The sequence below is a fragment of the Penaeus chinensis genome, chromosome 9 (genome assembly GCF_019202785.1).
Source record: "Penaeus chinensis breed Huanghai No. 1 chromosome 9, ASM1920278v2, whole genome shotgun sequence".
Lineage (NCBI taxonomy): Eukaryota > Metazoa > Arthropoda > Malacostraca > Decapoda > Penaeidae > Penaeus > Penaeus chinensis.
Window position 1 is genome coordinate 36,020,562 of NC_061827.1, and position 20,089 is coordinate 36,040,650.

At 36.7% G+C, this 20,089-nt stretch overlaps 2 protein-coding genes across 2 annotated transcripts in view; both read left to right on the forward strand.

Annotated features, from left to right (window-relative positions):
* The first annotated feature begins 4,628 nt into the window (after positions 1 to 4,628).
* LOC125028818 lies at positions 4,629 to 10,887 on the forward strand. Its single transcript, XM_047618342.1, has 2 exons — positions 4,629 to 5,569; positions 8,488 to 10,887. The coding sequence occupies exons 1-2, from the start codon at positions 4,988 to 4,990 to the stop codon at positions 10,738 to 10,740; spliced, it is 2,835 nt and encodes a 944-aa protein (XP_047474298.1). The 5' UTR covers positions 4,629 to 4,987; the 3' UTR covers positions 10,741 to 10,887.
* Positions 10,888 to 13,925: 3,038 nt separating this feature from the next.
* The window catches only part of LOC125028819 (sodium- and chloride-dependent glycine transporter 1-like), a 6,200-nt gene continuing 36 nt past the window's right edge, over positions 13,926 to 20,089 (forward strand). The window contains exons 1-9 of the mRNA XM_047618343.1: positions 13,926 to 14,279; positions 14,509 to 14,643; positions 14,786 to 15,014; positions 15,189 to 15,301; positions 15,447 to 15,575; positions 16,255 to 16,354; positions 16,675 to 16,772; positions 19,362 to 19,532; positions 19,733 to 20,089. The exon at positions 19,733 to 20,089 is cut by the window's right edge and continues 36 nt beyond it. Of these exons, the coding sequence (XP_047474299.1) occupies positions 14,542 to 14,643; positions 14,786 to 15,014; positions 15,189 to 15,301; positions 15,447 to 15,575; positions 16,255 to 16,354; positions 16,675 to 16,772; positions 19,362 to 19,532; positions 19,733 to 19,912 (1,122 nt within the window). The 5' untranslated portion in view covers positions 13,926 to 14,279; positions 14,509 to 14,541 and the 3' untranslated portion in view covers positions 19,913 to 20,089. The remainder of the gene's footprint in view (positions 14,280 to 14,508; positions 14,644 to 14,785; positions 15,015 to 15,188; positions 15,302 to 15,446; positions 15,576 to 16,254; positions 16,355 to 16,674; positions 16,773 to 19,361; positions 19,533 to 19,732) is intronic.

Here is a 20,089-nt window from a genome sequence, read left to right on the forward strand (position 1 = left end):
GATATATAGATGTATCCTGCGAACACCACTGAGAGGGTATATAAACGGAAATACAAATATAATAATACACATAAATAAATCTATTTATTTGTTTAATCATATTCTCTCTCTCTCTCTCTCTCTCTCTCTCCGTTTCCTCGAGGTAGTCTCTATCTCGAGGCAAATGGCCAATGTACATGGAGCATTTACATAAATATATTTTTCTGAAGTAAATTATAACCATCATTACTAATATTATTATCAGCATTACTACTGTTGTCATTGTTATTATTATATTTTTTATTATCGTTATTATTACGATTACCATTATCATTGCTAAAAACCATTCTCATTATTGTTACCATCATCATTATTATTACCCTTATTAATACAAAATAATATCTTTTTACCTTCAGTATTGACATTAATTTGCCATTATCACTATTATCATTACTTTTATCATTACTATTATAATCATAAAATTTATTATTGTTGTTGTTGCTGTTCTTATCATTATCGTTATATTTCATGCCATTATTATTATTATTATTATTATTATTATTATTATTATTATCATTATCATTATTATTATTGTTGTTATTATCATTATCATAATCATTATTATCATCACTGTTATTATTTTCTAATTCGTTTTATTATTATCCTTATTTATCATTATTACCATTATTATTAATATTATTATTATTATAGTTATTATTACTATTATCATTACTATTATCGTTATTATTATTATAATTATTATTATTATTATTGCTATCACTGTTTTCAATTTACACCGCCTCCCTTAAAAAAAATATTCAGTCATCCCTATCATTTTCTGATCAAAGAAAACGTTAGTGTTTCATTGGGTTCAAAGAAAGAGCAAATCATTAGGGGAGACTTCTTACTAACGACAAATTTCTCTAGTCTCAAACTGAAATTCGAATCGAGATAATTACGATCAAGCTCTTATTTCAAATTTACTTTTTCACCAGTAATAACTATATTATATCAGCATAGAATATTTCATCATCTCCATCATGATGGTGATGATTTGGATAATGGTAATAATGAAGGTAATCGTAATGGAAATAATATATGATTAATCAAATGTATTAAGGCTCTTTATAAGTACTAGTTCTAGTAACAAATAAATGGTCGTGCTTATAAATGGATAACTATATCAATAATATCATTGAATTTATCCATTATTTCTCCGCCAACAGCAATAGAACTAAATAAGGCGTGGTCATTGGCTTCTACCTCCGAGCAGTTTATCATTATCATTATCATTATCATTATCATTATCATTATCATTATCATTAATCATTAATCATTAATCATTAATCATTAATCATTTATCATTATCATTATCATTATCATTATCATTATCAATCATTATCATTGTTATTACTATAATCATTATTATTATTATCATTATTTTTATTAATATCATTATTATTATCATTACTATTATTATAGCATTATCATTATTCGTTATTATCATAATCATAACATAGTCATTATCCGTTATCATTACTATTATTATTATCATTTTATTTAAATGGCGTGCTGATATATAAGATTAAACACCTATCGAGTCGGCCATCCAGAACCAGCATAGCGATTTAATTCCGTTTGTAATCGAGTGGCCTATTGCTGTCAACCATGACCTGTGACCTCGAGAGGGGGACGTTAACTTCTCCCGAAGCCAAAGAAATGTTAAACTGGTCTCGATCCTGGATCCTGCAACGTAAAAGTTCGAAACGATACCACTGCTGCCACCAAAACCTGAGAAATAAAATGCAAATCTAGGCTTTTATATTGCTACTCTATTTTCAATTTACACCGCCTCCCTTAAGAAGATTATTCAGTCGTCCCTATCTTTTTATTATCAAAGAAAACGTTAATGTTAGGGAAGACTTCTTCCTAACGTTAAGGAGCAAAGTCAATTTGATAAACATATAGCATGCAAAAGGGCAAAAAGAACGTAAAGATTTGGGGTAAAATGGAAAGAAAATACGACAGAACAAGGGCAAGAACAGCAAATGAAGAGTGAAAAGAAAATAAAGCAATAATAAAAAAAAGAGATTAGAGGGAAATATTTTAGAAGCATTTAAAAAGGAAGAATACGAAATGTATAAAACTGAAGAAAATATAGGATACTCATAGAACAAATTTTCTGTGCAATATGAAAAAGAGAACTAGATGGAAAAAACACGAAATTTAATGATAAGGTAAAACAAATAAATATCTATAAAATTAAAAACAGACGTTATCTTTAAATAAGGAAGTAAAACAATGCAAGGAATGCAAAAATACTTGGATAATAAAAAACATAGAAAAATCGAAATGAAATAAAAGAAAAAAGGGGAGACCACGAAGATATAAAGGTTTAGAATAAAGTATCAGCAGAAAAACAATAAGAAAAACAAAATTTTTCGATTTCTTGCAAGACATAAGTAAAGCAAAATGAAAACGATATTACAGTGGGTAATTTACCGGGAATCGATCCTGGCATCTCCGGGCAGAGGAACGGCGACTCTGCCGCTGTGCTACCGTGGCCGTTACAATATCTTGAACTTTTCTTATAGCCTTTCTACGGGATCATCCCCCTACCCTCCTACATTCTCTCCCTTCCTCCTCTCCATATATGTGTATTTGAGTAGAACAAGAGGTATCGTGACCTACACAATGAGTAAAATATCAATTTTCTTAGCAGATAACGTAATAAGTGTATGTTTAAGATATATAGATGTATCCTGCGAACACCACTGAGAGGATATATAAACGGAAATACAAATATAATAATACACATTTATATATCTATTTATTTGTTTACTCATATTCTCTCTCTCTCTCTCTCTCTCTCTCTCTCTCTCTCTCTCTCTCTCTCTCTCTCTCTCTCTCTCTCTCTCTCTCTCTCTCTCTCCGTTTCCTCGAGGTAGTCTCTATCTCGAGGCAAATGGCCAATGTACATGGAGTATTTACATAAACATATTTTTCTGAAGTTAATTATAACCATCATTACTAATATTATTATCAGCATTACTACTGTTGTCATTGTTATTATTATATTTGTTATTATCGTTATTATTATGATTACCATTATCATTGCTATAACCATTCTCGTTATTTTACCATCATCATTATTATTATCCTTATCAATACAAAATAATATCGTTTTACCTTCAGTATTGACATTAATTTGCCATTATCACTATTATCATTACTTTTATCATTACTATTATAATCATCAAATTTATTATTGTTGCTGTTGCTGTTCTTATTACTATCGTTATATTTCATGCCATTATTATTATCATTATTATTATCATTATTATTATCATTGTTATTATTATTATCATAATCATTATCATCACTGTTATTATTTTCTAATTCGTTTTATTATTATCCTTATTTATCATTATTACCATTATTATTAATATTATTATTATTATAGTTATTATTACTATTATCATTACTATTATCGTTATCATTATTATAATTATTATTATTATTATTGCTATCACTGTTTTCAATTTACACCGCCTCCCTTAAAAAAAATATTCAGTCATCCCTATCATTTTCTGATCAAAGAAAACGTTAGTGTTTCATTGGGTTCAAAGAAAGAGCAAATCATTAGGGGAGACTTCTTACTAACGACAAATTTCTCTAGTCTCAAACTGAAATTCGAATCGAGATAATTACGATCAAGCTCTTATTTCAAATTTACTTTTTCACCAGTAATAACTATATTATATCAGCATAGAATATTTCATCATCTCCATCATGATGATGATTTGGATAATGGTAATAATGAAGGTAATCGTAATGGAAATAATATTTGATTAATCAAATGTATTAAGGCTCTTCATAAGTACTAGTTCTAGTAACAAATAAATGGTGGTGCTTATAAATGGATAGAACTAAATAAGGCGTGGTCATTGGCTTTTACCTCCGAGCAGTTTATCATTATCAATCATTATCATTATCATTATCATTATCATTATCATTATGTTACGTAGAGTAGCTTTATAATCTACTCAAGTAAAGGAGATTTTTTGAGTTTGCCTTTACATATGCTTGCACTGTTGTAGTAGTGAACAGGAATATGTATTAACTGTGCAGGTTATTTTTTATGGAAGACTAATAATTATTTTTGATATGATAATCACAAGAAGCTTAGGAATTATCTATAATCATAATGGAAAAAAGGTGTGGGTAAATAGTTTTGACCCAGCGGACTCGAACTGGAACTTGGAGGTGAGACGTACGGTCTTGTGGTATTTTGTTTTTGGGCTATAATTTAGCTGTTCGTTTGTTTACCTCAGTACCCTGTTTCCAACATGATTATATGATATTTACCGATATTATTATATTTGATGTTGTGTTTTTTGGAATTGGAGTTTCCGTTGATTTTGTTGTTTAAAAGGTGACCAGTGTTTTGGGTGATGGCCAGAGTGGCATTTGCCAGCGTGTAAATTAATTTTCATAGTAATACATGGTAAACCTCTACTATTGTTTGATATTTCCACACTCTTGCATCCTTTGAGTTATTCATTGGTGAGATAAATAGATTAAGTGTATAGAGAATTAGAAAGTATGAAAAGTGATTGAGAGTCTACTCAAAATTAATATTGCATTAGAACAAGAGAAATCAATTGTTTGTATCTTGACTTTATGAAGTACTAAGATCAGAATGTTAAAGTTTCGTTTACAATTAAGTTGCTCTGTACCCGTTTGGATTAATCCCCTAAATTAGTAAATGTAACTCTCCCTTAAGATAAATTTAGTCGAGCAAGGAACTTGATTGTAACATGGGGGCCTGTCCGGGAACATATTTTCTTTTTCTCATCATAACAATGTCCAGGAATCAATTGTAACATAGCTGCTTGACCTGACTTCATTATTTTGGATATATTTTATGCAGCAAGAGTTCTGTGAGAATATTGTTACAGTGTATTTGGAAGTTTGCAGCATACATAATTAGATATCTAGAGTCACCATGCCTGCTTTTGATCTTGCTAAATTTATTGATGAGCCTTCAGCTGAACTGTTGTGTGAGGCAAAGAAGAATGACTGGATTGAGATTGCAAACTATTACCAAATTGCTATTAATAGTTCTTGGAGAAAAGCTGAAATAAAAGAGACAGTTTTAAAGCATTTAGTATTGCAAGGTCTCTTAGATAGTAAGGATGTTTTGCCTCTACAAGAAACAGAGGGTATTTTTGATAGAGAATTAAGACTGAAAGAAATTGAGTTGGAGTTGGCTAAATTGGAAGATAAAGAAAAAGAACGTAAATTTCAGTTGGAAATTTTTGAGCGGCAGTCTGCTGCTGCAACGCCTGTTATACCAGGTGGGCACGTTCTTGGTTTTGATATTGCTAGTGTGATTAAATTTGTACCTCCATTTTATGAAGATGACCCACAAGAGTTTTTCCTTCAGTTTGAACATGTTGCAAGTAATCTCTCATGGCCAACTCAATTTTGGTCATTATTAGTACAGTCAGTCCTTAAAGGGAAGGGGCGTTCCACTTACCTAGCATTAGAAAGTTCACAGCAGAGAGATTATAATGTAGTAAAAGAGGCAGGGTAAATGTTAAGTTTCATCCAGCCTCCGACTTTCGAAACCACTTTTTTTGGAGTGTAATCTCCCCTCGTAGTTTAACGCTGTTATGCTGTTGCTTTCCGTCGCATTTGACTCGTTGATGAGTAGCGGAACTTGTATTCCCCGACGGCAAAGTTGATAAAATGTGTAAGATTCGGCTTCGAACTGTATTAAGGGGGGGGGGGGTAATTAGCATGATTTACACACAGAAAAACAAGAAAAACACTAAATTAACTTAAAATCGGGTTTGCTGAAACTCTACGGGGACAGTGGCCATGTTTCACCTATGCAATTACGGTATACAATTCTGCGGTTAAATCCGGGATTAATTTATGCCTGATTGACGGACAATACAAATGAATCAAACCATGTTTGGGCACAATCAACTTTTTAATATGAAAATGCGTTTCGAAAGTTTCCAGATGACCGTTTCAAATTTATACACAAGCTTCATTAATAGTTCCTCTAATAACTACGGTATTTTGATTGACTGCGATAATAAATACAAAGCAAAGAAACAAAAAAAAACGCTACTGACAGTTACGTGTCGCGCACGGAGACCGTGCCGCAACGGCACACGCAGTCTCCGTGAATTTTATTCTCAAACAAAAAACTTACACATTTTTGTAACAGACCTTGTAAACTTTAGTGATGATTGTCGTCAAATATGGTAACCGTTCAATACTTATACTTGTCTTAAAATGTAAGATGGAACTTATTGACCTTTGCCTGAGCCGAAAATACTTCGGAGGCCGTGGCGAGGCTTCAGGCCGCGCAGCCAAGCCTTATTGCTCGTCCCGCGGAATTATGAAAGCTTTAGCCTGATTTCGTCGCGCGCGGCCACGACACCCACTGCGGTCGGTTGCAATAGCCAAATCGGCAATAATTTGTATTAATAATGCATGTATTATTATCCTATTTAAAGTATGCATTTTTATTACATTAATTGGCTTATTACTTGAAATGTACTTCGTGCAATAACTATGTAGATTTCGCCGGTTCTCGTTAAACGTTACTTAAATTTTACTAACCTTATATCGTCCCGTCTCCGTTATTAAGCTTTACAATAACACGTCCTCGGCGTAGCAATATTTCCAGTTATACGTGTATTTCGCAATTTGTAAACATTTCTGCCGGCTTCTCTATTTTTTTTTTCACACGTACACTTCCTTGACCACCGGACAGATACACACTAAAGGTTTTCCATGGGCGAGGGCAGGGCTTTCCGAAAAAACTGTTTTTGATTGGTCAGAAAACTGTGACGTCATTGCCTGAAGTTTTCATTGGCTGGAATTTCTCAGTCTGTAACACCGCATAATCGCCAAGTTGTCAGTAATTGGTCGTTATACATGGTGTCCTTGTCTTACTGTTTCACACATTAATAATTTATTATCGGTATTTCAGAAGAAATATGTCTTTACGTGCGCGAAAAAAGGTATTTGCTTTGTATTAGGTTTTATTTTACCATATGCATACAAGCAATCAGGTAAGTGTGACCTCTTACCCGATTTTAATCGCTCTCTGAAGAACTACCATCCAGAGGGACTGGGGGGGCAGGTGACGGAAGAATTCTTTCTTTCCCGCCTTGCGGCGGGTATAATTCTGCCGCTTGTGAAAAAAATGAATTAATCAATTCTTTTTCAACACCATGTAACCATGGTGTTGTAGGTTACGGTAGGCAGCCCATCCATCACCGTATATCACACTGTCTGGTTTTATATATTTCTTAATAAGGGGTATGAGCGTGTCTGCACTGCGGTCAGTGTCAACCAATGGCACAATTAATTTCCTTTTACTCACACGCTCAATACCCCCAAAGACCCACACCTGGCTCTTCTTTATGATTTGCGAAGTTCTAGCTTCGCCCGGGACCTGGCTCAACTGTCTGCCCCTCTTATACTTACGGCGCACGAGCAGCGTCTCGTCAATCTCAAGTATTACACCGGCACCTCCTATTGAATTTTGATTTTGTAACCAATATTCGGTTACTTCAGAACAAAAACTCCTCCAATCTACGCTAGTTGGCTTAGAAACGTGCCTTTGTAATCGCTGGTCGATAAAACGCAACTTTTACGCCGTTTTGTTTTTGCTATTTTTTCCATCTGCCACAATACCATATATGTCGATCTTCACGATATTTGCAAGGTAAATCGCAATGCGGGCAACTTACCGCTCTTGGCAAAACACCGTGTGCTCTCAGGAACTCTACAGCGTTATCATTTTTTTTCTTCAAAATAATCAGATATAACTCTATAGTAATGCGGGTCACAACCTACGCACCTGAGATCCATTTTGAGCAAAGATTTGGTATATTTGCTTTCCTTGCCTTGTGATTGGTTTAGAGCATTTCCTGTAATGCTTTTGGCTCTCGTGACAAATGTCACGCGGATGTGGTATAGAATAAAAGTTTCAAAAGGTTTCGTGCGCTGTTCATGCGGTAACATTGTTGATTTTGAAAATCGCGCGCAATTCTTCAGTTCCCTCTTGCCCGTAATATGGACCATACACATCGATTTGCGCAGAGTAAGAAATGTCATAATTACTGTAAATACTCGATTTTATGATGGTATTACTCGTGTAATGTCAGACATTTTAATGTAGAAAGAAAATCACCTTCATGTAAGTTTATGGGGAATTTTTGTAGTTACGAAATGAAAGTATTACATTATATGAACCAAAATAAAACGGTATCATTGTTTTGTTTACAAAAAGTAGGAAAGGATATCGGATGGCGATTTTTAAAATATTGAGACACTTGTGTGTCCAATAACTTCGTTATTTCTGATTTGCGACGGAAGTTCATAGAAGATAAGTTTCTTAGATTTATTTGCTCTATCACATGCATATATTTTTTTCCGGTTTAAAGACGGCTAGTCAGAACTTTACCTATACTAGAGGCAGTGTTAAAGTCTTATAGACTTACTCCAGAATTCTACAGAACTAAATTCAGACAATGTAATAAAGAATCCAGTCAGTCTTTTGTTGAATATTCTCACATGTTGAAGAAATTATTTAATCGTTGGATGTCAGCCAGCAAAGCTTCTAAGTATGATGACATATGTGAAATAATCATGTTGGAACAGTATATTGGGGGAGTACCACAAGATGTGCGTGTTTATCTTCTTGAGAAAGAAGTAGATTCTGTTGAGAGAGCCGCATGGTTAGCGGAAAATTATAGTTTAGTTCATACACCAAAGAAAATTGGTTATGTTAGACCTCACCATGTTTCAAACGTTTCCCATGATCAGAGTCAAAGGAGACCTGATTTTGTTAAGCCTGATCTAGCCAGGAAAGGCTTTAGAGTGTCTAGTAGTAGTCCAAATTCAAGTAAATGGGATGGGACTTGTTTTTATTGTAAAACTTTTGGTCACAGAATTCGAGATTGTCCCAAGCTTAAAAACAAGGAGCATAAAGCAGTCGCTAGTAATGTTGTTGTGCCAAAACCTGAGAATAAAAGGTTGTCTGATGTTGGTGATTCACATGATTTATGTGCACCATATAAGTTTAATGGGTCAGTTTCAGTAGACTCTGATGGAGTTCCAAATCCTGTTCTCATTCTGAGAGACACTGCTGGTGTGATGAGTATGGCATTGAAAAGTGCGGTACCATTTTGGGAGGATGTACTCACAGGCCAGTATGTTTTAGTTAAAGGAATTGGAGGTGTGGAGAGGTCACCTTTGTGTAAGGTGTACTTGAAGTCAGAGTTCGTGGAAAAGTCAGTTTTAGTGGCTATTGCTGATAAGTTACCTCATGAAGGGGTAGACTTTCTGTTGTGTAATGATATTGCAGGTGATCGCTGGGGTCCTAATGTCATTGTGTGCTCCAAACCTTTGGAAGTTGATCCACTAAAATATGAATCTATAGATAGTCCTGAGCTATTTCCTGTCTGTGCAGTAACCAGAAGTAAAGCCAAGGATTTAGTAGTTGAAAGCCAAAAATTTCATTCTTTAGCCAGTAACCTTTCTGAGAAGGAACAAGATGACATTGGTTTGAAGGATATTTTTGAATGTCATAAAGTGGATGATGTTAAAACAGTAAAGTTAAGTGCTTCAGATTCAGGTGTTGTAAGTAAAGAAGAAAGTGGGGAAGATGAATTATCTGATGAACCTTTGACATGTAAAAAAATTATTGAAGCCCAGAAATCTGACCATACCCTAAATCATTTGTTCAGATTAGTATTGAGTGATGAAGAGCTTGTGAAAGAACAAACGGGCTATTATGTGAAAAATGGAATTTTGATGCGCAAGTACCGTCCTTCAGACGAACCTGCCTGGAATACCTGGAGTGTACTATATCAAATAGTTGTACCAAAATGCTTTCGATATAAAGTAATGGGTCTTGCCCATGAATTTGTGGGAGGACATTTAGGAGTCAAGAAGACTCTTAACAAAATTACTTCTCATTTTTATTGGCCAGGTATCTCTTCTGATGTTTCTGAATTTTGTCGATCATGTGCTATATGTCAGTTAGTTGGCAAACCAAATCAGATAATTCCTCCTGCACCTTTAGAACCGATTCCCGTTATTAATGATCCTTTTAGCAAAGTTATTATTGACTGTGTTGGTCCTATGCCAAAAACCAAGCGGGGAAATCAGTTCTTATTGACTATCATGTGTTGTAGTACTAGGTATCCAGATGCAATTCCCCTACGTAGTATCACAGCAAAAACTGTTGTTCCAGCCCTGACTAATTTTTTTACTATATTTGGATTCCCAAAGGTATTGCAATCTGACCAAGGATCAAATTTCACTTCTAAATTATTCAAGGATGTCATGAAGGAATGGGGAGTGATGCAACAGTTTTCCACTATATATCATCCTGAAAGTCAAGGTGCTCTTGAACGTTTTTACCAAACCTTTAAGTGTATGTTAACAAAATTTTGTAAAGAGAATAACAAGGATTGGGATGACAGCGTGCCTTTTGTGTTGTATGCTGCTAGGTCAGCAAAACAAGAAAGTCTAGGATATAGTCCAAATGAATTATTGTTTGGTAAAAATATTCATGGGCCCATAGATATGTTATCTGAAAGTTTGATTGATGAGAAAAATGAATTTAACCTTTGTGATTATGTAATAAAATTAAGAGATAGGTTGTCTAAGGTGCGTGAAAAATTTAAATGTAGCACAGACAAAAATGAAGAGGGTTTATGATAAGAATGCTAAGTATAGGCATTTTGAAATCGGTGACAAAGTGCTTTTGTTCTTGCCTTGTAGAAAGCAACCTCTCCAAGCTAGATTTGAGGGTCCCTATAAAGTGCTTGAAAAGGTGAATGATTTAAATTATGTGATAAGTACCCCTGAGCGTAGGAAAAAGAAGCGCATGGTGCACATAAACTTAATGAAACATTTTGAAGAAAGGGAATACCCAGTTTGTGTGAGTGGTTTAGGGAAATTGTGCTTTAAAAAGGAGGATAACTTTATGACTGAAACTGTTGAACAGGAAGATGTTGAGGTAAAGTTAAAGAACAGTGACATTTTAGGTAATCCTTATAGTAAGACTTCCCACCTTTCCCCTGACCAGGAAGAGGATGTACTAAAATTGCTACAAGAGTTTTCAGATCTTTTTACAGACACACCACAAGTCACAACATTAGTCATGCATGATGTGAAGTTGGTTCCAGGAGCAGTACCCATAAAACAGAGTCCTTACAGAATGGCTCCACTGAAATCACAAGTACTGAAGACTGAGATAGAATACCTCTTAGTTGCCGGAATTATTGAACCAAGTAAAAGTCATTGGGCGTCACCCTGTGTGTTGGTGAGAAAAGCAGATTCATCATGGAGATTGTGTATAGACTATAGAAAAATTAATGCTCTAACAGTTGCAGACTGTTTTCCTCTGTCCAGAATTGATGACATTATTGACTCGGTGAGCAATTCTAAATTTATTACTACCCTTGATTTACTAAAAGGATATTACCAAGTACCCCTTACCGAGGAGGCAAAGGAGATATCAGCTTTTGTAACCCCATTTGGACTGTATCAGTACAATGTGATGCCATTTGGTATGCGTAATGCGCCCAGCACATTTCAAAGACTAATAAACTTTGTTATCTCAGGATTAGAAGGTGTCCGAGCCTATTTGGATGATTTGGTGGTGTTTACGACAACTTGGTCTGAACACATAGAAATGCTGAAACACTTATTAGGAAGATTAAGAAAGGCAAATTTGACTGTAAACTTAAATAAGTGTGAAGTTGGTCATGCACAACTCAAATTCCTAGGACATGAGGTAGGGTATGGAACAGTTGCCCCAGTAGATGAGAAAATAAGGGCTATCCAAGATCTTCCAGTTCCAACAAATCGTAAAGCTGTGCAACGTTATTTGGGAATGACTGGATATTATAGACGATTTTGTCCAAACTTTTCTTCTATAGCCAAACCTCTCACAGACCTTACTAGTTCAAAAAGAAAATTTGATTGGACTTTAAGTTGTCAAGAGGCTTTTGAAAAGCTGAAGTTCCTTTTGTGTTCCAAGCCTATACTTAAAGGACCTGACTTTAGCAAGCCTTTTGTACTACAGGTAGATGCAAGTGATGTTGCTGCTGGAGCTGTTCTATTGCAGTTAGCAGATGATGATGTGCTCCATCCTATATGTTATGCCAGTACCAAATTTAAGAAGTATCAGTGTGCCTATAGCACAGTTGAAAAGGAGGCCTTAGCTTTGTTAATGGCATTGGACAAATTTGAAATTTATTTAGGTAACACTGGAAATGAAATTGTAGTGTTTAGTGACCACAACCCCCTTCAGTTTGTGAACAGTATGAAAAATAGAAATCAAAGACTGGCTAGGTGGTTTCTGGCTTTGCAGCCATATAATCTAGTAATTAAACACATAAAAGGTCATGAAAATTTGATTGCAGATGCATTGTCGCGTCCTGCTTAGACATTGTATGTAGTAAGCAAGATTCACATGAAATTGTTTAGTTAAAAACCCTTCGTGTTTTTATTTTAAGGGTGGGGGTGTTACGTAGAGTAGCTTTATAATCTACTCAAGTAAAGGAGATTTTTTGAGTTTGCCTTTACATATGGATCTTGCACTGTTGTAGTAGTGAACAGGAATATGTATTAACTGTGCAGGTTATTTTTTATGGAAGACTAATAATTATTTTTGATATGATAATCACAAGAAGCTTAGGAATTATCTATAATCATAATGGAAAAAAGGTGTGGGTAAATAGTTTTGACCCAGCGGACTCGAACTGGAACTTGGTGGAGGTGAGACGTACGGTCTTGTGGTATTTTGTTTTTGGGCTATAATTTAGCTGTTCGTTTGTTTACCTCAGTACCCTGTTTCCAACATGATTATATGATATTTACCGATATTATTATATTTGATGTTGTGTTTTTTGGAATTGGAGTTTCCGTTGATTTTGTTGTTTAAAAGGTGACCAGTGTTTTGGGTGATGCCCAGAGTGTTATTGGAGATATGTCAAGAACCAGAGCTGTTTTCTTTACTTTTATGCAGCAATGATGTACCTTTAGTTTTTTGTGATTGAATCGCTTGAGCTGCCCTATTATTGGCATCGTGGGGATTGAAGGACAAACAGTGCTTCACATTCATTTTTGTTCTCAAATACTTGTTGGCATTTGCCAGTGTGTAAATTAATTTTCATAGTAATACATGGTAAACCTCTACTATTGTTTGATATTTCCACACTCTTGCATCCTTTGAGTTATTCATTGGTGAGATAAATAGATTAAGTGTATAGAGAATTAGAAAGTATGAAAAGTGATTGAGAGTCTACTCAAAATTAATATTGCATTAGAACAAGAGAAATCAATTGTTTGTATCTTGACTTTATGAAGTACTAAGATCAGAATGTTAAAGTTTCGTTTACAATTAGGTTGCTCTGTACCCGTTTGGATTAATCCCCTAAATTAGTAAATGTAACTCTCCCTTAAGAGAAATTTAGTCGAGCAAGGAACTTCATTGTAACATTACGAACTGCCATTATCTTTCTTTATTCCATATTTCTAGTTATATATGTATTATGGGTTTTCTGGCTCGCAGCTATTGTAAATCTTATCTTATCTTCTCATAATAATATGCAAGTATAAATTTATTTGTGAATAAACTAATTACCTATGCAAATATGCATTTTTTTTCTTGTCGAATTCAAATCATCTAATTGATATTTGGCCTGTGATGATTAAAACTGATGAGGGATAACTGTGGAAAATCCTCTCGTCATCATATAGATATATATATTTATATGTTTATAAAAATATATGTATATATATGTATGTATGTGTGTGTATATATATATATATATATATATATCATACATATATATATATATCATACATATATACATATATATATATATATATGCACGCAAACTCGCAAGCACACACACACACCGCCGTCTCTCTCCCTCTATCCCTTGTTCTCTCCCATATCTGCTGTTTTGCTCCATCAATCTCGATTTTTCTCCCTCAACCGTTGTTTCCCTCGTTCAACCTTCGATTCTCTCCCTCACCCTTGTTCTCTCCTTCAACCGCCGGTTCTCTCCCTCACCCTTGTTCTTCCTTATCCCCTTGTTTTCTCCCTCAGCCGGAAGCTTCTGCGCATCTCGTCCGGCATCGACGACTTCGGCCACATCGAGTGGCCGGTCGTCATCGTGACCTTCGTAGTCTTCGTCTTCCTCTTCTTCTGTGTCTTCAAGGGGATTAAGATTCTGGGGAAAGTAAGTGTGATTTCGAGGGGTAACTTAGTTATTGACAGAGTTCTACGGATACGATTTTTCAGAAATTCCTTTGCTAACATTTCACTAGCGTCAGACGCCGGAATATGGAAAGATTTGGGTTTAAATACAGCTCAGCATTACACATATCGACGGTGGATATTTACGGGGAAAGATCTGTTGTGCTGATGTATGAGATATCTTGATGTTTTAATGCTGTCACGCTGTGCAGGTCGTGTGGTTCACAGCGATTTTCCCGTTTGTCATGCTGTTCATTCTGCTGATACGTGGGGTCACACTTCCGGGAGCCACGGATGGAATCTACTTCTACATCTATCCCGAGTTTAACAGACTTAAAGAGATGAAGGTGAACAAAATAACTATAGTGTTGAGTATTTATATGAGAAAATACCTATGCATTATATGTGGCTTTGTCATAAAAAATCTAAATGACTAACCTCCATTCCTCTGCTATTCGTGCGTTTCTTCCACTCGCACACTTAAACCAGGTATGGGCGGCAGCGGCCTTACAGATCTTTTATACCTTGGGCCCCGGATGGGGGTCGCTCATCTGCTTCGGTTCCTACAACAAATTCAACAATCGGTGCACGAGAGACGCGCTCATTGTCCCCATCCTGAACAGCGGCACCTCCATCCTGGCGGGATTCGTCGTTTTCTCGGTGCTCGGCTTCATGGCCAAGAGAGCTGGAGTTTCTATTGAAGAACTTGCTGTTGCTGGTAAGAAAGACACTGTCTGTTCCCAAGAGTCATAGAAGGTTACTACATTTTTGTTATGTATACAAATACACCCACACACATATATAAAGCTAAATCTTGGAGACTGCTACGAGTTAATTTGTCAGTAGCTAGATAAGACTGATAAGGGCATCAGAGTAATATATCCCTCCTCAGGTCCGGCATTGGTGTTTGTTGCATACCCCGAGGCTCTATCCCTGATGCCCATTGCCCCCATGTGGTCCGTCCTCTTCTTCCTGATGTTGTTTTTTGTGGGCATAGACTCGTGTGTAAGTTATGAAGATTTGATCCATATAGGTGTCGAAGTCATTGTTCAACTAAATAGCGATGCTGCTGTATTATTGAAGCAATGTCTTATGGGACAGCTGTCCGAATATCCTCATGTCTTATTGTTTCTTCGTTACTCTGTCTCAGTTCGCCCACGTAGAGACTCCAGTGGGATGTATTATTGATGAGTTTCCGAAGCTGCGTCATAAGAGAGGCTGGATCACCTTCATCTTCTGTTCCTTCTCCTTCTCGATCTCGATCCTCTTTGGAACGAGCGTAAGTATGGGGCTGCAAGGTCCTGAGAACATGTTGGGTAAAGAGTAGGAGCAACGATAAGAAGTGTGCAGGAATTGTCGGTATGTATATATTACTTTTACATCCGCAGTTTGCATTTGCCTAGAGAGATCTAGCATATCTATCTATCTATCTATCTATTTATTTATATACATATATATACTGTATATAAGCTATATATATATATGTATGTATTATATATGTGTGTGTGTGTTTGTGTGTGTGTGTGTGTTTGTGCTTATATACCTATTTATGTTTCTATATTTATATATATATATATATATATATATATATATATATTTATGTGTGTGTATGTGTGTGTATGTGTGTGTGTGTGCGTGTGTGTGTGTGTGTGTGTGTGTGTGTGTGTGTGTGTGTGTGTGTGTGTATGTGTGTGTGTGTGTGTGTGTATGTGTGTGTGTGTGTGTGTGTGTGTGTGTGTGTGTGTGTGTGTGTGTGTGTGTGTGTGTGTGTATGTGTGTGTGTGTGTGTATGTGTGCGTGATTATCTATCTATATATACACATATATATAAAAAGAGTGATAGCTGTTATCTCACGAAACGCTTGCCAAGTACCGCTGTACATTGTTTCGTGATGTGCAGTGCATTATCTCGTTTACATCTGCTTAATTTTTTTAAATGCCTTAATCTTGCATTCCAGGGTGGAATGTACTGGATTACACTGGTCGACTGGTACTGTGCTGTGTTCACCACTGCCGCCGTTTCTTTTTGCCAGTTGTGCATATTTAGTTATATTTATGGTTAGTATGAGTTCATCAGCCTTTCCCGTTACTTGTTCATTATAAATTTATAAGTGGAGCTACAAAGTCTATTCGTGGTGTGTATATATATATATATATATATATATATATATATGCATAAACAAATACACACACACACACACATATATATGTGTGTGTGTTTATTTTTTGTAAATTATTTTATAATGTTGTTATTCTTTACATTATCATTATTCTTATAGTTGCATTTTCCACTGTCATTATGAAGTTTTACCTTCTTCGCGGAATTATTGTCATTATGTTTTACTACCTTTACTACAACAACTTTTTTCTCCTCCGAGGTGCTGGTCGCACCGTGCAGGATTTTCAGCTGATGACTAAAAGTCGCATTGGCTACGGCTGGTGGATAGCTTTGCTGGTCGTCACTCCCGTCGTCCTTGTAAGTGCAAACAGTCGTCGCTCTTCTCTTGCTTTTCATAAGTAGAAGTAACTGGTCGTCACTCCCGTCGTGCTTGTTATAGGTGTCACTTCCTTTGAAGTACGTGACTGTCATTTCCCGGTAAATGTTACCGAGAGCGACGCTTCCTCTCAGAGACTAAGTTCCAAAATCAGATTTTTTGTTTGTTTCCTCTACCCAACGATCTTGGGGATGCGTGGGGAACCGGGGGTTTGGGGGGGGGGGGATAATGGATGGCACTGGATGTCAAAAGGAACCTGCAGAAATCGAAGAAAGTGATTTATGAAACGTTAAAAAGTCGATTTTTCGAAAACCCGAGCCAAATTTCTGTCCCGAAAAGCACAAAAAACGAAGGAAATCGGCCAGTGAAACTCTACGGACGCCCCGCCATCTTTGAAAGTCTACGGATTAACGCGCCAGTTTTCGAAAAACTCTACGGGAATCAAACCCAACGCTCGGTAAAAAACTACGGGATTTCACATTATCCAGATCCCCTGTGGTAATCGTAAAATGCGTCCTAAACAATAAACCAACCTAACCTTAACCCTGTGGCTTTCATACACTATGATGTATATATTCCCTAGCCAGGGGGCTCTGCCCCCTGGACCCCCGTAGTATTATTTGCGCCTAGCCAGGGGGCTACGCCCCCTGGACCCCCTAGTAATATACACACCTAACCTAACCTAGCCTAACCTAACCTAACCTAACCTAGCCTAGCCTAGCCTAGCCTAGCCTAGCCTAGCCTAACCTAGCCTAATTATATTCACCTAGTCAGGGGGCTATGCCCCCTGGACCCCCGTAGTACTATATGCGCCTAGCCAGGGGGCTACGCCCCCTGGACCCCCGTGGCTTTAAGAAAATACGATCTATATATTCCATAGCCTAGGTGCTCTGCCCTCGGAACCGCCCAGGGTAAAACCAAATACCTGTATATTGCGAAAGATCGAACTTTTCTTCGCTTCCGTCTATGGTCCGAGTTCCTTGGTTTGTAATCACTTTTTCGACATTTGGGGCACTTGTTGGGCTCAAATATCAAGCTGAGATAGATACAGTTATCTATTTGTTCTCTATATCCACTATACGGCCTTAAAAATGACCCAGAATCGACGCAACACTCTTAAAATGTGACACTTCTCACCGGTGTTTCGGAACTAATGGCGACTGACGAAGTGTCAAATCTCCCGGCGGAAAAACGCACATGCGCACATGGTTATTGTCCAAAATAGTGTAAATAATTACCAAAGCACGTAAAAGAAGCATAATAAAAGTAAAACAATTCATTAAATACATGAATTCGGAAAAACAGACTGTGGTAATGACAAAATAATCGTTTTCACAAGCGCGTAGTAATACATGGACTACTTCGTATATCGCAATAATGAGTTACGCGTCACATTTGTTTTGGTCCTGGCAAGGTAAACATGGATGGGGACTTAGCCTCAGAGAGGTGCCCTGCAGAGCCTATTTTTGTCATTTCCTGGGAAATATGAGGCCGCTGCAGATTTAGTTGCATAGATTCCTACTCTATTTTTTATGCTCTACAAGATGGCAATGTCCATTTTGCTCTACCTCCGTGCGTCGCTCTCGGTAACATTAACCCATTTCCCTAATACTTCTTGTAAATGGAAGTAAAAAAGTGGTCGTTACCCAACCCGTGCTTCTTTTAAGGGGAAAATTAACTTGAAAGTTTAGAAAGTAGCTTCTCATCAGTATAAATACTCACTGTCATCGCGCTTATCATACATACAATAAGCTACGTCCTCTCGTCTTTGTCGTAATTGTAAAAAGCAGTTTGTCGTTACACGTCATACAGAGTTTGTCACACAGTTCTAAGTGAACAAATCATCACTCCACTCTTGCCTCTCTTCTAAGTACAAGAAATAATAAGTCATCACTTTACGTGTGCTCCATGTGATTGGTCACAAGGTCAGTTGCGCTATGAGTAAGCCCACAAATGCTGAGAGTACATACAGAAGGCTAAGGATAGAAATGTATAACTGCTAATAACGCGATAAAAACAAAACTCGCTCCTAGTCATCATCCTTATTGTTAGTGAATACTTATTTTTTGTTGTTGTGTTATTTCTTCTGCGGTTCTGTCTGTTTGCTGGACAGATTTATTGATTTCTTTTCTTAGCATTAATTAAATCATTAGTTAAGTGTCATTCAAACTGTTGTTGTCCGGGATGGGGTAGTTCCTTGGGGAAGCTTCATGCAGTGCCCACTTTCTGAGACAACTGTCACACATAAAAAAACACACAAATGTAGAGCATGTCAAAGAAAACACTTACATACACATTTATGCATTTCCAAGAGCACTGGGAGAGTAACAATTATAGATTCTGTTTCCTAGTTTTTGTTTATTGTCAGGAACCACTCATCTAATCAGCTTTTCACTCGACTCTGCGCCAGAACACAACACCTACCTGTTGTCATCTCCTTGCAGGACGTGATGGCCGGCACACTCTTCGCGAACAATGGCTAAATCATTAGTTATCATGTGTCATCAACCATCTTCATTTGATTGGAGAAATAATACCATAACTAGAGTTCACGCATGCCTTTTTGACAGATTATCTTTGTGAGCTCCATGATGAATCTCTCGAACGCGACATACCAAGGTCACACGTTCCCAACCTGGGCTCAGAGCATCGGCTGGGTCATCGCCTTGTCCTCCCTACTGCTCATTCCGACCTATTTTCTCTACTTCTTTTTCTTTCGAACTGCTGGTTCACTCAAGCAGGTGATGTCCATTTACCATAGAAGAGTATAAAGTATATTTCAACATACGCATATAAGAAGAAAGAAAAGTGTATTCGAAAACAGAATTCCAGATTTAAGAGTTAAAGTACATTTGAAAATATGCATTTAGCAATAGGGGAAAAAGTGTTTTTATATCGTTATTTAGGTATTTATTTAAACTGACTTTCATTCTCTCTCCAGCGGATGAAGACCTGCCTGTCCCCGTCTCCCACTTGGGGTCCAGCCCTCCCGAGCCACAGGGAGGAGTGGGTGCAGCTCCGCCTCAGGTACCCGCTGCGTCACCGCTTCTTACATCCCGATTTCTGTGCTACTCCAGACACCAGTGCTTCCTTGGATGGCATGTTGCTGGATACAATGTAAATGGAACTTTTGATATAATCGAAGTACACCTTCGTGAATTGCTTACAAGTCCTAACTAAATTAATAACAGCTTTTAATACGTGTCAAAATGCATTCGTACTATAATGATAAATAGATGATTCCAGGTATTTCAAACAAGTTTTTACATTAATGGGCACAGTTAACATATTATATGAT